General features: G+C 46.0%; 1 protein-coding gene across 10 annotated transcripts in view; it reads right to left on the bottom strand.

Moving 5' to 3' along the window:
- Nucleotides 1-21,140, bottom strand: part of NTRK2 (neurotrophic receptor tyrosine kinase 2) — a 322,822-nt gene that overhangs the window by 55,637 nt on the left and 246,045 nt on the right. For all 10 annotated transcript variants that reach the window (XM_060235418.1, XM_060235421.1, XM_060235426.1 and 7 more), the window contains 2 exons: nucleotides 13,938-14,068; nucleotides 10,376-10,548 (listed from right to left, as the gene is read on the bottom strand). In XM_060235418.1, the coding sequence (XP_060091401.1) occupies nucleotides 10,376-10,548; nucleotides 13,938-14,068 (304 nt within the window). The remainder of the gene's footprint in view (nucleotides 1-10,375; nucleotides 10,549-13,937; nucleotides 14,069-21,140) is intronic.

Raw genomic sequence — 21,140 nt, 5'->3', positions numbered from 1 at the left:
TTGACCCAACTCTGAAATTAGACCAGAGTAAGGCTCTTACAACTTCTATATGGAGTAGAGGTTTGGGGCTGGAATGATCACTTAGTCACAAAGCTGGAATCCCTCCAAAATCTCTTACTAAAGAGAACTTTATCCCTACCCAGGGGCCCTGATGTAGACAGAATGTGGTTTGTCTTCAGTCAGGACCCATGTACACATCATCATGCTTAGATTCCGGAGAAAGCAAAGGAATTACACTACAGTTCTTTCCACCCACCCTACAGAAAGATGCATAAAGATGTGACCTGGATAGCTTCCCACAACAGTATTCTCCACTGATATTCCATATTGGATGATACCAGGGTGTCTGTCTAGCCGACATAAATATTTAGGACTGGGTGTTCATGTGTGATGCAATTAGATAGATGATAACTCTGGTTTAGATTGATTAAAAGGGACCATATCATAGTCTTCAACCTGTCTAACTTCACCTTTCATAATCTCAGAATATCCTTTACATCTGTTTGGTTCCAGATCATGCCAACAACCTTGCTTGATGGTCATCACTGCAAAAAACCATATCTATTCCTATCTGGATTTAGTTTCTTTAAAAAAAATAACAAAACCCCAATTAGGAATTAGAACACTTGGATTTGTCCTTATATCTTGGCGAGTGGTGTGATTTTAAATGCCAAATGATAACAGCACACATTGGTAATAAGACAGGAAAACTAGCTCCCAGTTCAGTCCAGGAGGATGCATTGCCTTGAGCTTCATTATCCTTTGCAATCTAGCACTCTCTTTTCCTGATCTTCCTTTGAAATTCCTTTGTAAAAGCACTGCTACTCTTAGGTAAGCAACTGAATGTTGTGTTTTCTAATGTCAGATTTTTGTCCATTTATTCTTTGTATCCTCCTGGACTGAATCCTCTTGGGTAGAACTGAGACCTAGGCTTCCTGTCTCATTACCAACACAGGGATCTCCATGCTTCCACCCCTGCATATTACACCTAATCCAATCAAGCCTGCTATTGTCAATCATCTGCTATTGCCACCTGACATTTGAAATCACCTTTATAAAGCTTATATCTCTAGTATCTTCTGTTACATTTTATGGCATGCATGGCCCAGCCCAACAAATTGACATTTATGTCAGATCTGGTTCTCATAACAACTGAGTTTGACATCTCCGATTTACCCCATTATATTCTGTCCTGCCGTCTTTACACAGGGCCTAGAAAGACGGGTTACTTACCTGTAACTGTAGATCTTCGAGTGGTCATCTGTGCATTCACACTCATGGGATATTTTGCACTTGGCACCAGTGAGCATGCGCGGGCATCCCAGCATGCATGCTCACCGGCGCCAGTGCGTGGATCCTGCCAGTTCCTTCTTGACCGCTGGAAGCCCCTAATATAGGGAGACGGTCAGCAGTGGGGAAGGAGGGCGGGTAGTGTGAATGCACAGATGATCACTCGAAGATCTACAGTTACAGGTAAGCAACCTGTCTATCTTCTTCGTGGTCTCTGTGCTTCACACTCATGGGAGATTAGCAAGCAAGACATACCTGGAGGCGGGAAGACGGTCAACCAGAAGAGATAGCTTGCAGCACCGCAGCTCCCAGACAAGTCCTCTGCTGAGCATGCACATCCAAAGCGTAGTGCTTCATGAAAGCATGCGGAGAAGACCAGGTGGCAGCCTTGCACACATCCATCAGGGAGACACCTTTCAGGAATGCCACCAACATCGACATCGCCCTTGTAGAGTGTCCACAAATGGGCCCAGGTAACGGCTTCTTTGCCAACAAGTAGCACAGTTTAATAGCCTCAGTGAGCCACTTTGAAAGCCGCTGAGATGAAATTCTGGAACCCAACTTAGGAGCAGCATAAGAAACAAAAAGATGCTGGTCCTTACAGAAACTCTTGGAGTGACTTAAGTAAAACAATAAGGCACACTTGAGGTCCAAAGTATGCCACCTACGTTCCTCATCCGAGGAAGGTGCAGGGTAAAATGTGGGCAACCAAACTTCCAACTTAAGGTGAAACTGGGAAACCACCTTGGGAAGAAAAGAAACATCAGGAGCCAACGACACTCCAGACTCCTGAAAAACTAGATATGGGTAGTCACAACGCATAGCCATGAGCTCCCCTGCACGGTATGCCAATGTGATTGCTACCAAAAATGCAGTCTTCCAAGACAGAAGCTGTAGAAAACATGTGGCCATTGGCTCGAAGGGATGCCGAGTCAACCTGTCCAAAACTAAAGTCAAGTCCCACGACTGTGGGGGTGACCTCAATGGAGGATGCAATCTGAGCAGACCCTTTAAAAACCTCTTAGCATGAGGGTGTGTAAAAACTGAATGCCTCTCAACTGACTCATGGAACACTGATATTGCTGCTAAATAAACTTTAACTGATGAAAAAGCAAGACCAGCATCCACCAGAGATAACAAAAATTCAAAAATCACCGATAGCCCCACCTGTTGGGGTGAGACTGTAGGGTCAGCTAAAAACTGAAGAAACTTCCACCACTTCCTGTCATAGGAAGCACGGGTAGACAACTTCCTGCTATTTAAGAAGACATGTCGGACTCTGCTGGAGAACTCGCAGGGTCGATGAACCACGCTGTCAGCTTCAGGTGAGGCATGTTGTGATGCAATACATGCCTGTCCTGAGCCAACAGAAAGTCCGGTTCCGCTGGAAACTGGTAAAAAAAAACCCTCGCTAGCTGAAGCAAGATCGGGAACCAGTTCTGCCGAGGCCACCACGGGGTCACCAGGATGCAGCATGGTCTCTCTCTTGCAATTTTGTTGACAACTCTTGTCAGCAGTGGCAGAGGTGGAAACAGGTATAGGAACCGACAGTTCCACGGGAACAACAGACCGTTTTCTAATGACTCTGGATCCATGCCCCCCCCCCGGAACAGAACACTTCTGGTTCCTGGCTGTGGCAAACACATCCACCTGAGCTGAAACACGGGTTGAAAGAAGCGCCACTGAATCTCTCACTCATGTGGAGATGCTGCCCCCCTGCTCAATGAGTCCGCCTGCAGATTGAGCACCCCTGGGAGGTGCGCAGCCTTCACATCAATGTCGTGCTCCAGGCACTCCAACCACAGTTCTAGTGCTAGTGCACAGAGCCGTCGAGAGACTGTCCCACCCTGCCTGTTGATATAACACAGGGCAGTAGTATTGTCTGTTAACAGGGCAACTACCTTCCCCGCCACCATGGGGCGAAAGGACCAAAGGGCAAAATGAATCGCTAGCAGTTCCAGATAATTTATATGGCACTGAGTCAATTGAAGCGGCCAAGGGCCCCCCACACACAGAGAGTCCATGTGAGCACCCCAGCCCCACAGAGACGCATCTGTGGTGATGGTCACAGTTGTTGCAGGTAAGTAGAAGGGAGCTCCCTGACAAATATTCTCTCTGGATTTCCACCACTGCAGGGTCTGGAGGTCAAGGGTGGAATCATAAACCTCTTTCGAGGTGAGTCCCTTAAAGGCCGAAACTGTCTGAGAAACCACAGTTGAAGGCCTCTCATCCTCAACTTTGCAAACAGCAGCATGCTTGTAGTTACCGCCATCAGCCCCAGCATCCGCTGCAGCTGTTGTGCTGTGCCCCATTTCCAACTCTGTAAAAGACTGACAAGATTGATGATGTCCGTCGCTCTCTGCTGAGTCAGAAAAGCGCGGTGAAGGTTTGTGTCCAGCAAAGCCCCTATGAACTGAACTGTCCGTGATGGAGTAAGATGAGACTTTTCCATGTTGACCTGCAGACCTAAGGTGTGAAGACGACGAAGAGTGGTGGTAATATGGCTGGACAGACTTTCTTTCGACTCTGCCACAAGGAGCCAATCGTTGATGTATGGAAAGACGACTATCCCTTGAAGCCGGAGATGTGCGGCCACAACACTCATCATCTTGGTGAACACCCAAGGTGCAGTGGACAGACTGAATGGAAGGGCTTTGAACTGGAAGTGGTTGGAACCTACTGCAAACCGAAGGAAATGCCTGTAAGCAGGACGGATGCTGACATGGAAGTAGGCATTCTTGAGATCCAATGTTGCCATCCAGGCCCCTTGGTTGATGAGGGAAAGGATTGTTTGCAGAATGGACATTCTGAATTTCTGGTACACGATAAACTTGTTCAGATTCCCAAGGTTCATAATTGGCCTCAATCCCCCATCCCGTTTGGGAACCAGGAAATAGCGAGAGTAGAAGCCTCCCGTTCTGGCCTCTGCTGGGACTGGTTCTATGGCTTGTTTCTGCAAGAGGTTGCTCATCTCTGCCAGCAGAGGTGGGGAAGGGGGTGTGGTGACAATCACCGACTGAGTCGGAACCTGAACGAAGTCTATCTTGTACCCTTCTGCTATGATGGAAAGAGCCCACCTGTCTGTGGAGATAATATTTCAGTTATTTCCCCTGTAAGGAGATCTGTTTTCTGGCTGGGAAGATCGAGGTCTCCACTGCTGATCAGAGGAGAATTTTTGGTAGGGCTGCTTAGGCCAGGAGTTGTGCCATTGCTTAGTCTTGGCAGTCCCAGATGAAGTTGGGACACCCAGGTTCCTCGAGGTCTTTATGCTCTTGTCCATCTCCTGGGGGACGCTGTCTGTAGTTGAGCTGAAAAGACCTTCACCCTCAAAGGGCAAGTCCTCTACAAAGGCTCTGGTGTCTGGTTGTAAAGCTGTAGATCTCAGCCAAGAGTGCTGGCGTAGGGAGACAGCAAACGTGATGGTTTTGGCTGATACGTCAACCATATGTTTTGCTGCAGTCAGTTGCTGCTTGGCTACAGCAAAGCCCTCCTTTTGTAACTTCCCGAATGCAGATTTCTTTTCCTCGCTCAGGGAGGACAAAAGGGGCGTGAGCTGCTCCCAAACTGAGTATTGGTATCTAGCCACGCACGCAGCATAGTTAGATACCTTAACTCCCAGAGCACCAGCCGAAAAATTTACGTCCAGCATTGTCCAATTTCTTGCCCTCCTTGTCAGGTGGGGAAGAATGGGTCTTGCGGGCCTTGGATGTCGAGGAGACTACCACCGCGTTGGGCTTGGGGTAGGAACTCAGCACCAGCCTCCTGGACCCGATACATATGATCCAACCTTTTAGATGAAATAGGAGTGGACGCTGGCTTTGCCCAAGGCTCCTTCACCGCCTGTAAGATGACTTTTGTTACAGGTAAAGCCACAGTCGTTGATGTGTCCCGCTGCATAATATTGAAGACCATGTCATCGACGACTGGCTGCGGTTGTGTCACTGTGAGGGAAAGAGAGTGTGCCATCCGCTTCACCAGGTCCCCATAAGACTTCAGATCTTCCGATGGCGATATTGGAAGGTCCTCAGCGATATATGACTCTGGCGAAGGTTCCACAGCTCTGTCCGGGTCATCGGTACAGACCTCCAAGTCTGATGACAAGGAGTCCCTTCGTAGTGAGTGCCCGGAGAGTACCAGGGTCGAAGCTCGCTTGGGTGACCGCAGAGATACCGACGATCAAGCTTGGACATCTTCCACCGTCTCTCTGTGTCTCTCTGAAGGGATCGACACCGATGCCGATACTTGCTGCCTAGAGTGATGAGAAACTCTCGACATATAAGAGATCTCCAACTGCTGATCCCACTCAGGAAAGTCGCGAGGGGGGTACCACTGGTAAGGTGGATACGGGTACCCGTAGGGAGAAGGCCACTGACGCTGATCCCATGGAGGAAGTGGAGGGAAGCATCGAACCATCGTCATAGGTTCCAGCTCTCTCCTTCCTATCCATCATTACAGGTGTCAATGGCTCATTCGGTACCAGCCTCGATCTCGGAAATTGAACCACTGTGGCTCTGACGGCGCGATCCTGATCGCGATTAGTGGGTACGCTGGGTCAGGTCTACCTCGTGCTCTGATCCCGATAGTCGGAGCTGCTGCGACTCTCTGCCTCTTGATACCGACGGACTCCGTGGCCACGGAGATGCCAGGATCTTTCGGGGTGGAGCAGCTTGTGTCAACACCAAAGCTTCCTGAGAAGGAGAAGGAGTGCGGGAGAGTCTAATCTTTCTCTTCTCCTTCGACTTCTTTGGGATGGACGATCGGGTCCCCGAATCGTCCCTACACTTCTTGGCCGGAGTCGCCACTGATCCTTCAGAGGGTCGTTTAGTGGGTCTGCCTTGCTTGATTGGCATATCAGTCTGTACCATCGAGGGTTAGGCCGATGTAACTGTCGGGGCCAATGCAGCCTCAACAGTTCCACAAGAGCCGCAGATAGCCTCGCCGCATGGTTTTTGTGGGTCTGCTTACTGAAGGCTAAGCAGTGCAGGCATAAATCCACCCAGTGTCCCTCACCCAAACACAATAAGCAAAGAGAGTGACCGTCCAGAGGTGCAATCTTTTTACCACACAAGCGGCACCTCTTAAAAAAAACCCAACAACTTTCCACAGACACCAGAAAAAACCAAACAGAAGATTTCAGAGGGAAAAAAAGGGGAAAACGAAGCCCCGAAGAGCAAAGTCCAATTTTTTTTTTAACAACAGCTATCTTAACAACTAACTATCTAACTACACTAAGAAAACAACAAACAGGCTATATACGAAGAATAATAATCCAAATATTACTATACCGACCGGAGAAACGAAAGGAGATCCTCTCAGCACCGCGGTCAAAAAGGAACTGGCGGGATCCATGTGCTGGCGCCGGTGAGCATGCGTGCTGGGACGCCTGCGCATGCTCACTGGTGCCGAGTGCAAAAAAATCCTGGGCTTTCTAGGTACCGATTTGGGGGATTGGCGCAGGTGCTATATCCCATGAGTGTGAAGCACTGAGACCACAAAGAAGATCCAAATTCCCCTCCCGTCTGTGCTCCTGAAGGGCTTAAACTATTTCTTGGAAACAGATAAACTGATTTTTCTCCCATCAGATAATGACTCGCTCATTGCTTGCTTGCCTTGGTAGTCAAGAAAATACAGGCAAAAGTGAAAAATTTTAAGATCACCTTTTGCCAATGTAGCCTAAGGTACACTAGGATCAGCATAGTGGTGGTAAATGAACACCTAGTTTCTTTAAATGAAACTAAATCCAAGTCCTTTAAATGCAACTGCATCCAAGGGTACTAAAAGAGCTTGCAGATGAAATTTCTGAGCCTCTGGCAATTATTTTTGAGAATTCTTGGAGAATAGGAGAGGTGCTGGAAGATTGGAAGCAAGTGAATGTCGTCCCAATCTTCAAGAAGGGGAAAAAAGGAGGATCCAGGTAACTACTGACCCATCAGCTTGACGTCTATATCTGGAAAAGTTTTAGAACAAATAATCAAACAGTCTGGGAACATTTAGAAAGAATGGCTGTGATTACTAAGAGCTAGCACGGGTTTCTCAAGAACAAGTAATTAGACTAACCTGATCTCTTTTTTTTAGAAAGTGATTACCTTGCTAGATCAGGGGAATGCTGTAGACATCATTTATCTTTATTTCAGTAAGGCTTTTGATAAGGTTCCACATACTATCCTTGTTGGCAAGTTGGTAAAATGTGGTTTGGATTCTCTTACCATTAGGTGGATCTATAACTGGTTGACAGATCACACCCAAAGAGTGCTTGTGAATGGTTCCTCAGCCTCTTGGAGAGGAGTGACAAGTGGAGTGCCTGAAGGATCTGTCCTGGGACCTGTTTTGTTCAACGTCTTTTGGATGAAGGAATAGAGGGAATGCTTATTAAATTTGCCGATGATACTAAATTGGGAGGGGTTGCAAATACAGTAGAAGACAGAAACAGGATCCAGGATGACCTTGACAGAAAGGAAAACTGGGCCATGAATTTAAATGAATTTTAAAGGAATAAATGTAAAGTTCTGCATTTAGGTAGAAAAAATCCAATGCTTGGTTATAGGATGGGAGAGACTTGTCAGCAGTAGTATGTGCGAAAAGGATCTAGGGGTCTTAGTGGACCATACGCTGAACATGAGTCAACAGTATGATGTGGTGGCTAAAAAGGCAAATGCAATTTTGGGCTGTATCAACAGAAGTGTAGTGTCCAGATCACATGAAGTGATAGTTTCACTTTGCTCTGCTCTGGTAAGACCCCACCTGGAGTATTTTGTTCAGTTTTGGGCACCGCTTTTTAAGAAGAATATAGAGAAGCTGGAATGGGTCCAGAGGAGGGCGACAGAGAGGGGTCTGGAGACCAAGTCCTACAAAGAAAGGCTGAAGGAGCTGGGCATGTTTAGCCTGGAGAAGAGGTGGCTGAGAGGTGATATGATCACCATCTTCAAATACTTGAAGGGCTTTCATATAGAGCATGGTGCAGAATTGTTTTCTGTGGCCCCAGAAGGTAGGACCAATACCAATGGGTTGAAATTGAATCAAAAGAGTTTCTGGCTCAACATTAGGAAGAACTTCCTGACCGTTAGAGTGGTTCCTCAGTGGAACAGGCTTCCTCAGGAGGTGGTGCGTTCTCCTTCGTTGGAGGTTTTTAAACAGAGGTTAGATGGTCATCTGACAGCAATGAAGATCCTGTGAATTTAGGGGGAGGTATTTGTGAGTTTCCTGCATTGTGCAGGGGGTTGGATTAGATGACCCTGGAGGCCCTTTCCAACTCTATGATTCTATGATTCTAAAGATCCATTGTTGCTGAAATGCCTTTTAGAAGGCACAGTGTTCTGTAATTCCAGTCATGTTTCTGTGCTGACACATTCTTTTATTCATTTATTTATTTACCTTCTATTTATATCCCACCTATCCCAGACAGACTCAGGACATCCGTAAAAACCGGTCATTGTGAGAGTAACTATTTTGCTGTGCCCTATTGGGCAGGTAGGACAACATGAATCAGCTCACAGTTGGGATGCTGTTGAAGCAGTAACCACATCTGCAGATAGTCTCTTAAATCATGAATCTCTGCTTAAAATCCATAAAAAATATTTCCATCTAAATTTGAAAATAGGCATTGGCTTTTCTTTTTTTGTTTGCATTCAGATAACGCCTACAGAACTGCAACACGGATTCTGTTGTCTCAGTGCTGCTGCTCTTCCCCTCGCTCTAAAAGCAGCACACAGGAAAGCTCCTGACCTTCATCCTGTCCTGCAATCTGACACTGTGTGGCAGGAAGGAAACACTGAAGGACACTTGTGGGGCAGCTTAAGCAAGGAGAGCTTATTTTTGGTCACTGGCCTTGGGGGGCGCTGCAGGGTAAGAAATCAGTGCTCCTGAGGGTCCCTATTACAAGCGGTCTCTCATTTGCATCACCAGCTGTGAAAAAAGCAGCAGAAGTCTGTTTTAATGCCATAATTCTATGTTCTATATACAAATAAATAAATGACAACTCAACACATCCAAAACAAGGACTGTGCTTTCTTGGTTTATGTGAGAGGCAGCACCAGATAAATAAAAGAATGCTTTCAATGCTGTTGAGTGGATGCAGTAATTATTAATTTTTAATGTCTGTGTTTAATTGTGGGAGCATGAATCAGATCAGGGTGCAGGAAAAGGCATCCTCTCCATGTTAATGGATCTATGCTCTTTTGCAACCAAATTCTGTTCTGAGCACAGGATTCTGTCCTGGGCACAGCTCAGCTTTCTAAGGCCCACTTCACAAAATACTGGACAACTGATCGAACTTCAGTGAAGAATTCATAATGCAAACCTTGAGAGTTACCCCTCATTATCTTCACTGGAATCATGTGGGTTTAGACTGTAGTAATTCAGTACAGGATTGCATTGCTGATCTGTATCAGCAAGGATAATAAATATGCTATTGTTTTAAAAAGTAAGTTGAGATTGTTCAGATTTTGCGGACTCTATTCATATTTTTATTAGAGCCATAACTGTAATGCATATTAGTATCTGATATTTCTCTATTCACAATTTTTATAAAACTATTTCATATATAATGTGACAAAGGAAGTGGGATTGGGTATATTTACCCCAACATCCACATCTGCTCTTGCGCACAAAGCATATAGGCCGTATGCATGTAGGTTTTGTAAGCACAACCAGGACCTTGCAAAAATGGGGTACAGTTTGTATGAACACAAATGGCCTAGATATCAGCAGCATGCATACATGTAAGATCCAGTGAATACATGGATACTGGGGATGTGATCCTGCCTCTCTCCTCATAGCATAGATTTCATGTTGTGTTTTGTAGATTTAGGGAGCAATCCTGAACAGGTCTACATGGAAGTACCACCCATTTTATTCATATAGGCTTACCCCAGAAAAGTATTCTTAGGATTGCAGCCTTTTATTTGAGGTGTTTGGCTGCTTTTAAACTAATGACAGTCAACTTTCTCAATTTATTTCATTTATTTAAAATACCTTTATTCTATTCTAGCATATATTACAGTGCAATGAAATGTCTGAAAACAGAATGAATGTCAGCTCTACATTCTCACTATTCTGTACAGTAAACTGACACATTTTGTGAACTTGCCTGAGGAATTTGTTGAGGTCTCCATGCTTCATGTATTCAAAGACCATGATGAGAGGATCCCCCTCCACACATACTCCATAGAACTTCACAATATGCTCATGCTGTAAGTTAGTTAGCAATTCTGCCTCTCGGTGGAAGTCTTTGCGGGCATTATCACTAGCATCTTTTAGTGTCTACAAACACAAAGGAAGAACCAATGAACCCAAACAAAGAGGAAAGTAATATGCATTTCAGAACTTTGCACCGTTTAGTCTTATGAAAAAAACTCATGTAATCTGTGTACTGTTATGTTTTTGTCTGTTATAATTCTTAATATCACTGAGAAAATCTTGCCTTTCCCCTCTTAGATGGTACTGAATTGTTTTTCTGTTGGGAAGGAAAAATCTCTTCTTGAAACACATTAGATAACCATCCCCCCATTGCTGTCTGCACTAATGCACTCTCTCATATGGTAACCTTTTCCCTAAAATTCCGGAGAGCTCTGCATCTTAGCAATCTTGTAGTTCAATGGATGCCCCAGTATCCAGGCTTGAAAGCCCAGTCTGTGTTATGAAATGGAATGAATTTGCAAGGGACAGCTGCATTGGGACTGTATCTGTGTGCTAGATAAAAGTTCCATTTGGGCAGTAAAAGGGACCTAGTTTTTTGAAAATGCATGTCTTATACAACACTGGGGGAGGGATCTAATAAAATATCCTTTGGAGGAGATGGGGGGGTGAACTGCTCTGTTGTTCAAGGACAATTGTGGTGGGGGGGGCACCAAACCTACGTTTTGATATATTCAGTCTTGAAAGATGGCAAAATGAATGCATACTTTTGATTTCTGAGAACCAGATGATTTGTGTGATGGAGCTGTTGCTATGGTAACAATACACTGGTCTGTCAAACAAGCAAATGCATAATGTCTCCAAGTCCAGATAGATTCAGGGGAGTTAGCCATGTTTGTCTGTTGATGCATAAATAGGAAAGAGTCCAGTAACACCTTTAAGACTGAGAAGTGTTCCTGAAACCATCTTAACCAAGATAATACTAAACATTTCAGGAATATCAGGCATTGAAGACAAACTCACACCTCTGTGCTCAGAATTATCATCTCAATTGAAAAGCTATTGCTCAGCAGTCTACAATGCACCTCAAGCTTGCACTCTATCCATGACATTCCAGCCAGGAAAAAAAAAATCAGTGTGGATTCTTAGAATTCTATAGCTCTGGCCTGAACAAAGAACCAGAGAGGTCCTGAAACACCCATAGGGTTGTACAGCCAGTCAAAAGCTTGTGCATGCATAGAGTGGAAATCCTGGCTCTATTCCCACCATTCATAGGCTCAGTCAAACATCTGCAAAGAGCCTGAGACATGCAAAATATTATGCACATAGGGTCTTTTGCATGAATATTACAGGCATCCTGTTCACGAACACTTGCAAGTGCTAAGGCTCTCCGTATGGATGTTGTGTGTGTGTGTGGGGGGGAGAACCAGAGGTATAGTCTTTCTCCATTCTATGCACATATTTTATATGTGCTCTTTATGTTTTCCAGGGTTACATCCCACTGGATATTGTGCTCTTGTTGCACTATAGCAGTGGTCCCCAACCTTTTTGAAACTGTGGATGCCTTTGGAATTCTGAAACAGAATAGTGGGTGCAATCACAAAATGCAACAGATAGGCCACAAAATGGACAGCATGAGAGGAGGAGCCAACGACACACTGAGGAAGTCCAAGTGCAGGGGATAAGAGGAGTAACTTTTAAAAATACACTAGGAAAGAAGAGTCAGAAAGAGGATAAAATTGACACTGTAGTGGCACATGTTACTGAATTGTTATTTTAATATGCACAGCCAATCAGATCTCCAATAGGGAATCAGGAGCTGTGCTGAGTGGAGCCCACCCAGACCACCCACTTTAAAAAAAAACACCTGGCAGGCACAATGGCACCCCTGGCCACCACTCTAGGGTTTTTTGCTCATTTTCTATTAATGTGTCCTAGACTGGGATGGATACACCTTGGGATGTGCATTTGGATAATTTGGAAGTACTATTAAAATATAATTTGGATTATTGAGGGAATTTTAGAAATGTTCGTGCTTATTCTCCTGGGGAACCAGCTCAAGGCAACTTACAAAATAACATGTTAATAAAACACAGTCATTAAAAGTTATATATTAAAACCCTGAATTGGAAAAAAATTAAAACCACCAAATATTTTTTTAAAAACCCATCAAATTTGTATCCACACACTGTGGGAACATCAGTTCAAATGAAAGTTACAGTGGATCATCAGAAGGGTGCAGAATATGATGCACAGAAACTAAGGAATATATGTGGAATTGAATGAATGACATTTGTCCAGCTCTGATTACATGTATCTACTTGCATCTGTAAAATTCTGGAAGATATGCAATAACAATCTTATTCAAGAACACATAGTTTCCCTATCCTCTCTGTTTGCATTAGAACACTTCCATTAGGTCTATATATTAATTAAATTCTTTGGTACACAAGCTGCATCCAGAATAATCTCATCTAATCAAGCCCCCCTCTCTCAGACAAACTGAAAGAAAAACAAGGTGCAGCCAACCACACACTGAGGAAGTTCAAATGCTTCCCCCTTACACACTTCTTTCTGTGTATGTGTGGTGGATCTCTTTTTTATATTAAATCTGATTTATTGGGGGGGGGGGATGCCATTACATTTAAATTTATTTACTGATGAAAATTTCCTAACCCCCTGTCTCCTCAGGAAAATATTTTGAGTTTTAGCATTCCCATAGAGCACAATTGCAGCTATTTCCTAACATGCATACACAATACTACTCTGGGTTGCCCAGCAACCAGCAAGAAGGCATGTCAAGGATCCAATGAATGAAAAAGAAAATGTGGCAGTACTTTAACATTAAGTGAGATGGTGCTCCTTTCTGAGTCAACTGGCTCAGTTGTCTGCCTAAAATTCTAAAATGTAACTGGCAAAGGAGTATCAATATTCTTACAATAACAGAAAGTGAAAAGCTAAAGGAATCCAATTCAAAAAGCAACTCTTGCTCACTGGAGCTCAGACATACAAACCTCTGGGCCATATTAGTGACTATGCATGAAGCTTAAGAAACAAGACAGTGGCTTTGAATATATGCACCATGCTTTGATATGCCTATTGAAGATGCTGAACCAGAATGTGAGGTTATAGAGAAGAGCTTCCATTAGAAACTGTATGCCTTTTTTTAATGACTCGTGGGACATGCAGGGATTTTTTTGTAGAAAAATCCCACCAGGAACTCATTTGCATATTAGGCCACATCCCCTGGCATCACTATTGTTATACACAGGGCTTTTTTGTAAAAAGAAAAAAGTTCAGCCGGAACTCATTTGCATATTAGGACACTCCCCCTGACATCAAGCCAGTTGGAACTGCTTTCCTGTGCGTTCTTGCTCAAAAAAAGCCTTGGGGACATGCATCACTTGTGGGCTTACTTTCTACATAAAACATTCACAATCTAAACAATTAAATAGGAATAACTTCAACTGTTTATTCAAAACAAAGATGTGTCTTTTTTCTTTCTTTTTTTTTACCTTCACTGCCACCAAGATCTTATCTTGCTCAGGACACAAGTTATAACACTCGGCCAAGAAAACTTTTCCAAAAGCTCCTTCTCCTAGCTCTCTTTTTAAAACGATATTGTGTCTCTTGATGTGCTGGACAACTGTAAAATGAAGATAAAGTCAGAATTAGCAAGAAATTCCCATGTGTATGGTGTCCAAGCAAAAGGCCAGCTTACAGAAGAGAGCATGAAGCAATCATTGCCATTTGTGTCTCCTGTGTTTCAATTTAGCAGACAGGCAGTGGGAAGCTGACCAGATAAGCCTTCCCTGTCAGTAATGGACACCAAAGTTGTATGAAGTGAATGACCATTTGCTATTTAAGTCACAGAACTGTCATTCAGGGCCAAATCATGGTAAACATCAACATTTGTGGATCACACATACAGCTGATGGGCAATCAAACCCGTGACATCTGTACATTTTAAGCCTCTTCAAGCACAATCAAAAACGTTGTGTGAACAGGAACTTAGACAGACATAGAATAAAAAAAGAAAAGCTAATAGAAAATGCAACCAAGTGAGCAAGCTATGCTGCTTTTAGTGGCTGCTCTCAAAGCTGAAGACTTCCGCTTCCATTTAATAAGATAAATGATAATAAGATAAAGCATGAAGAATCATAGAATCGGTATGGGCTCAATAGAACATCGTGGTCAACCCCCTACTTTGAGACAGAATGTTCTATATTTAGAGTCTGACATATGCCTCACAAAGAATGAGATTCCACCATATTTCCATGCACTTGGTTTATTTCACTGCACATGGTGCCTAGAAAATTTGCTAGTTTTTGCATAGGCCCTTAGGAATTAATCTGCAGCAGTGACTTCTGAGGCGTAAGAAAAGAGTCCAGAGACCTTTCAAGGCATACCCTTGCCAAGTAAGATTGGGCTGTTCTTGCTGTCTTGTTACCCAAGATGATTCTACTGTGGCCCCTATGAAAGGAATGATCCATGTTATATAGATGGAGGTTTCATTAGTGCACTTAATGTTAGAGAGGGTGTGTGTGGCTTGGTGGTAGAGCATGTGATTTATATGCAGAAGATTCTAGCTTCAACCCCTGACCTCTCCAGCTTAAACATCTCAGGTGCAAGGGAAGATTATCTCTGCCTAACACCCAGGGAGCTGCTGCCAGTCATAATAGACAAAATTCTGCACTCTATTGAACTAGATGAGTCAGTGGTCTAATTCAGGATAAGGTAGCCTTATTTTTTCAGAATTTGCAATGTATTCATTAATATACTAGGAAAATAAAACTACAGCTGAGGCAGAGAGAAAGACAGAAATTGTCTGCTTCTTCTTTCTATAGTAAAGGAACACAAAAGCCATGAAGAAAAAGAAATGAACACACATAGAGGTTAAAGGGGCATTGCAACAGCAAACCCACCTTGCGTTAATGGAAGGTGGTCCAGAGGACTAGGAGCCCTGCTTTTTTGAAAACTGTACTTGTGCAGAGAGCACTCTACATGCATACGCTTGCACAGTGGATGTGCATAGGTAAATGGCAGAGCTCATCACAGAGCCATTTTGTTTGCCATATATCTTCATGTAACACACACTGAACATACGGAAAAAAAAAAACAATTCCCTTGCAGTTCATGGCTGTTTGTGTGTCTGTATCTATGGACACACCCCAATTAAACAGCCACATCCTAAGAGAAAATCTGTACTACAATTTTACATAGACAGTCAGACTGTCTCCATAGGAACCCTTCCTGGGCATTGTAGGTCTGTGTCAGGGACTGGAATTTCTTAATACTCCCATCCAACTCCATGATTTTGGTAGTGAAGTGGGGGAAGGGAGCCATGACAATGGCTGTAATAACCCCTTCAAAAATATCTAAACAGTTAAAATTTGATGAAATGAAAGCAGTGTTGATGGTTTGCAATGGCTGTGCTTCTCAGTAATAATAGATGAAAAGATGAAAATTGAATGGGAGCATGGATAAGGTTCGCAGTGTTTGCGGAGGGGGCTTTACTTTTGCTGGGACTGAGGCCATCAATTATCCTGAAACAACTTTGGTCATCAGAGTTGAGTGAGCCACATAGAAAATGATTCTGAACACTGCTGTTTCAAGAAATAAATTATAAAGAGAGGAAACTCCAAAAAACAGACAATGTTTTTTCTTTTGTCACTTCTGTTTTTTATTTCTTTAACAGCTGCTCCCTTTTATTACACTGCACAGAAAAGGAAGGAGAGGGGGAAAATTCACATAACCCACGAAGATAGAGTATGTCCTCCTCTTTTAATTAAATCCAACCTACTCTGTGGCTCTCATCACTTGCTCCTCTTAAATTAAACTGCCACTTACTCTGTCTGCTTCATGCAACAACCAGGATAAAGAAGATATTTCATTCTGGCAAATATGATTTACATCTTGCTCTGAGGTAAAAGTGAGGGAGAGCTTGCGCCAGAGCAACTGGCCACTAATAAGACTGCAATCATGTATCCTTAAATGTTTCCTTTTGTTGTGTCTCGCGTTCGTCCTGGGAAGTACAGCACAGTGCACCTGTGGATGGTGCCTGGAAGGGACGAACGCAGCCCGCCTATGACGATCAGCGGCGGGAAGGTTAACTGGCCAGGATTGGACCTGACTAGGAAAAAGGTTGTTCTGGGAAATGTATATAACAAGGGACCCGACCCTGCCATGATGTCTTTGTGATGTACTTGCTAATAAAGCATGTTGCCATCTGAACGTATCCGACTTCAGTACATTACACTGGTGATGAAGGTGGGATTCCGGTGAGCAGAGAGCAGCCTCCAGCGCTCTGAGCTCAAGTGCTTCCGCGGCCAAGGCCATGGCTACTGCTCCCTGACAAACCCTACCAGCATTCGGCATCACCCGGCCTGACTTATGGGAATCATGGGTGGACCAAATCAACTATTATATAGAGCTGCACAAAATGGAGGCAGTGGCTGAGAAGAAGGCGCTAATCCTGAGCTTGTGCGGGGTGGAGACCATCCAGCTGATTAATTATTTATTTATTTATTTATTACTTCGCATTTATATCCCGCCCTCTCCGCGAACGGACTCAGGGCGGCTCACAACATTATAAAAACAATCAATCCAATAAAACATATAAAACCATAATTTACATATAACAACTTTAAAACCATTCTATAGCGCTATTAATCGACTCATCACGCCAACCACCCTCGCAAGGGCCCCCTACAACCAACTGGTCAAGGCAATGATGAACCACATGGCGCCACAGCCATCCCATCTCACATGTAGGCACGCGTTCTACACAAGACAGCAGAGACAAGCTGAGTCCGCCATCAAGTATCTTGCAGAGCTCCGTGGATTAGCCCTGAGATGCGATTGCATGGGGGACCTGGAAGAGATCCTGCTGGACCGATTCGCAGTTGGCGTCCGGGAGGAGAAAATGCACCAAAAGTTGCCAGCATACGAGGACAAAGACATTGACCTCGTGAAAGTGCTCCAACAGGCAACCGCCTTCGAACAGATGCACACCAGCCCTTCCGCACACCAGGCCACCACTGCCTCGATGTCGGACAGTTCTGATGAGGAAGGGGCACACCAGCTTTGCCACCAGCCAAGCAGCAGGTTGAAAACACCAAACTGACCACGGGCAGCGGAGAAGCCAAGCACCAAGTGCACCAGCTGTAGGGACCCACATGAGTGCCAAGACTGCCCCTATCGTAACGCGGACTGCAGAAGCTGCAGAAAAGTGAGCAACATCGCCCAAGCTTGCAGTGCCAGTACCAACAGGGGGTCTCAGTCTGCACACCACGATGCAACAGACACAAACACAACATCCACAAACAGCATCCAGGTAATAAACTTGCCCCAGGACACCCCCGACAAGGTCAAAGTGCAGGTCTTGTTTGAGGGGGGTCTCTGCCTGATGGAATTGGACATGGGATCCTCCATCTTCATTATTTCGGAGGAGACGCTCGGTAAACTCTGCCCGCACAACCAGCCAGCCCTGAGGCCTGTGGAGTTCATATTGCGGGACTTTCAAAAGAATTGAGTGCAGATCATGGGGTGGGCCAGAGTTAGGGTGGAGTTCAAAAATTTTAAAGGGGCCCTGGACATACTTGTGGTAAAGCGCCTGCTCACCACCCTATTGGGATTGGCTTGGTTTAAGCCCCTGGGCATCAAAATTGTAGGGGCAGACCACATACAGGCCCACAATTTTGACCAAGTGTGCCGGGAGTTCCCGGAAGTGTTCGATAAGGCTCTGGGAACGTACAAGGGGCCACCTATCACGTTGCAGCTAGACCCCATGGTTAGGCCCTTAACGCTGAAGGCTCGGCGGGTTCCGTTTGCACTTAAGCCAAAAATTGAAGCCGAACTGGACTGCCTCGTGGCCCAGGGGGTGCTAGAGCCCATCTCCCACATCACTTGGGATACCCCTATAGTCACTCCAGTCAAGCTAAACGGGGACGTGTGCATCTGTGCAGACTACAAATGCACAATTAACAAAGCACTACAGGGCCACCCATACCCCGTCCCAGTGGTCAGCCATGTCCTCACCTCCCTGGCCAGTTCAAAGATTTTTGGGAAGTTGGATTTGGCCCAAGCATACCAACAACTTCCGGTGGATGAGCAAATGGCTGAGGCCCAGACCATCGTTATGCACCAGGGTGCTTTCAAGGTGCAGAGGCTACAATTTGGAGTCAGTGTGGCCCCGAGAATTTTCCAAAGCTTAATGGACTCTCTCCTTAAAGGGATTACCAGAGTACAACCCTTTTTCAATGACATTTTGATAGCGGCACCCGACGCAGAGTTCTGCTGCCGCCTTCGAGAGGTGCTCCACCGTTTCCAGAATGCGGGTCTCAAGGTGAAGTGGGAGAAATGCTCACTTGGGGTGCCAAGGGTGGAGTTCCTGGGGTTTACGGTGGACGCTGCCGGAATTCACCCAATGGCTGACAAGACCAAGGCGATAGTACAGGCCTCGGCCCCCATGTGCAAAGTGGAGCTACAAAATTTTGGGGGGCTCCTGAACTTTTACCACTCATTCTTGCCCCACAAAGCAGCCCTGGCCAAACCCCTACACAGACTCCTAGATAAGGGCATCCCATGAGTCTGGGGGGAAAAGCAGGCCACAGCCTTCTAGGCAGTCAAGGACATCTTGGTTTCAAATGAGGTACTCCACCATTTTGACGAGTCCCTCCCTGTGATTTTAGCATGTGATGCTTCCCCTTACAGAGTGGGCGCTGTCCTGGGCCACCAACTCCCAGATGGGAGAGGTCCCCGCAGCTTATTACTCTCGCACTTTGACCCAGGCTGAGCGCAACTATGCCCAAATAGATAAGGAGGCATTGGCAATCATGGTGGGCATATACAAATTCAATGACTACCTGTATGGTAGGCGCTTCACGATTGCCACAGACCACAAGCCATTGCTTGGCCTACTTGCCCCAGACAGCCAGACACCGCAGATCCTGTCACAGTGGGTCCTGCGATGGAACGAGTTCCTCAACTCATACACCTACAAGCTTGTCTACCACCCCGGCAAGGCAATGGGCCATGCAGATGCCCTCAGCCACCTTTCGCTACCGGAGATGGACCCAGATCTGGCCCTAGCCCACCAAGTGATGCTCCTGGAGTCTCTACCGGAGCAGCCCCTCCACGCAGCGGAGGTAGCCAGGTACACGGGCAGAGACCACATCCTTGCATGCGTTTCGGACTGGGTGGGGAGGGGTTGGCCCATGGGCAAATTGGATGCTGAATTCAGACCGTTTGTTTCCCGCCGAGAAGAACTCTCCTTACACAAAGGGTGTATTCTTTGGGGCAGAAGGGTGGTAGTCCCTCCCCCACTTCGGAAGCAAGTGCTCGAAGCCTTGCACGTGACGCACCCATGGATAGTGTGTATGAAAGCTCTGGTGCGGAGCTATGTATGGTGGCTGGGAATGGATGAAGAATTAGAGGGGTGGGTTAGGAGGTGCCCGCCCTGCCAAGTGTCCCAGCCAAATCTGCCCCCGTTCACCGCTGGGAATCCAATTGGGTGCCGTGGTCCCAGCTACACTTAGACTTTGCGGGACCATACCAGGGGCAAATATTCTTTATCTTGGTGAATGCTTACACTCAGTGGCTGGAGGTCATCCCAGTTGCTTCCACCTCCACTGTGGCAGCAGTCAGAGCCTTACAGAGGGTTTTTTGCACCCACAGAATCCTGGACACTGTAGTGACGGACAACGGTGCCGCATTTCCCACCCAGTAGTTCCAGGAATTCCTGAATAGGTACCTCATTTGCCACATACGGTCTGCTCCCTTTCACCCTGCCACTAACGTCCAAGCGGAACGCATGGTTCGCACAACCAAGGAGGCCCTGAGTCACATAGTCCAAGGGAACTGGGACCACCAACTGTCTGCCTTCCTGTTTGAGAACAGGATCAACCCCAATCCAGCTACGGGCGTAAGCCCTGATGAGTTATTCATGGGCAGGTGGTTAACCACCCGGCTTGATAGGTTACACCCTGACTGGGCCTCGTACGTCCGCAGCTCCCCCAAGACCAGAAAGGCCACTAGGGGGTTCTTTCCGAGGGATCCGATCTATGCCAAGAACTTTGCGAGCAGGCCGGAGTGGATACCAGCTTGGGTGCTGCAGCTCACCGGGTCCCACTCAAACAAGGTCTCGTGGAAGGGGGGCAACTCCTCTGCAGACACATAGACCAATTCCACCACCACACCCTGCCAGAGGAACTGGCAGGGCCAGGGGGAGTGGGGAGAGCATGGGGCCGCTGCAAGAAGCAACCCTGCTGAGCTTGCCGGGTTCGCTGGTGGAGAAGCAGTACAGGGTGGGGGAGATACCTCCGCAGGCTCGAGACAACGCTCTGCTGACGGCGGCCCAAAGCGAGGAACCAGTGGTTACAGAACCCCAGGCAGCAGCCCCAGCTCCCCAGATTGAACCTCGACAGTCGCTCAGAGAGCAGCCACTGCCCACTCATTTGAAAGACTATGTGTCTTGAACTAGGGGGGGAGGAGTGTTGTGTCTGGTGCTCGTCCCAGGAAGTACAGCACAGAGCACCTGTGGGTGGTGTCTGGAAGGGACGAATGCAGCCCGCCTATGACAATCAGCAGCGGGAAGTTTAACTGGCCAGGATTGGACCTGACTAGGAAGAAGGTTGTTCTGGGAAATGTATATAACAGGGGACCCGGCCCCGCCATGTTGTCTTTGTGATGTACTCGCTAATAAAGCATGTTGCCAT

This window comes from Heteronotia binoei, chromosome 4 (genome assembly GCF_032191835.1).
Source record: "Heteronotia binoei isolate CCM8104 ecotype False Entrance Well chromosome 4, APGP_CSIRO_Hbin_v1, whole genome shotgun sequence".
NCBI lineage: Eukaryota > Metazoa > Chordata > Lepidosauria > Squamata > Gekkonidae > Heteronotia > Heteronotia binoei.
The sequence above is the reverse complement of the archived record's forward strand: the minus strand, read 5'-3'. Positions and strand labels throughout refer to the sequence as shown.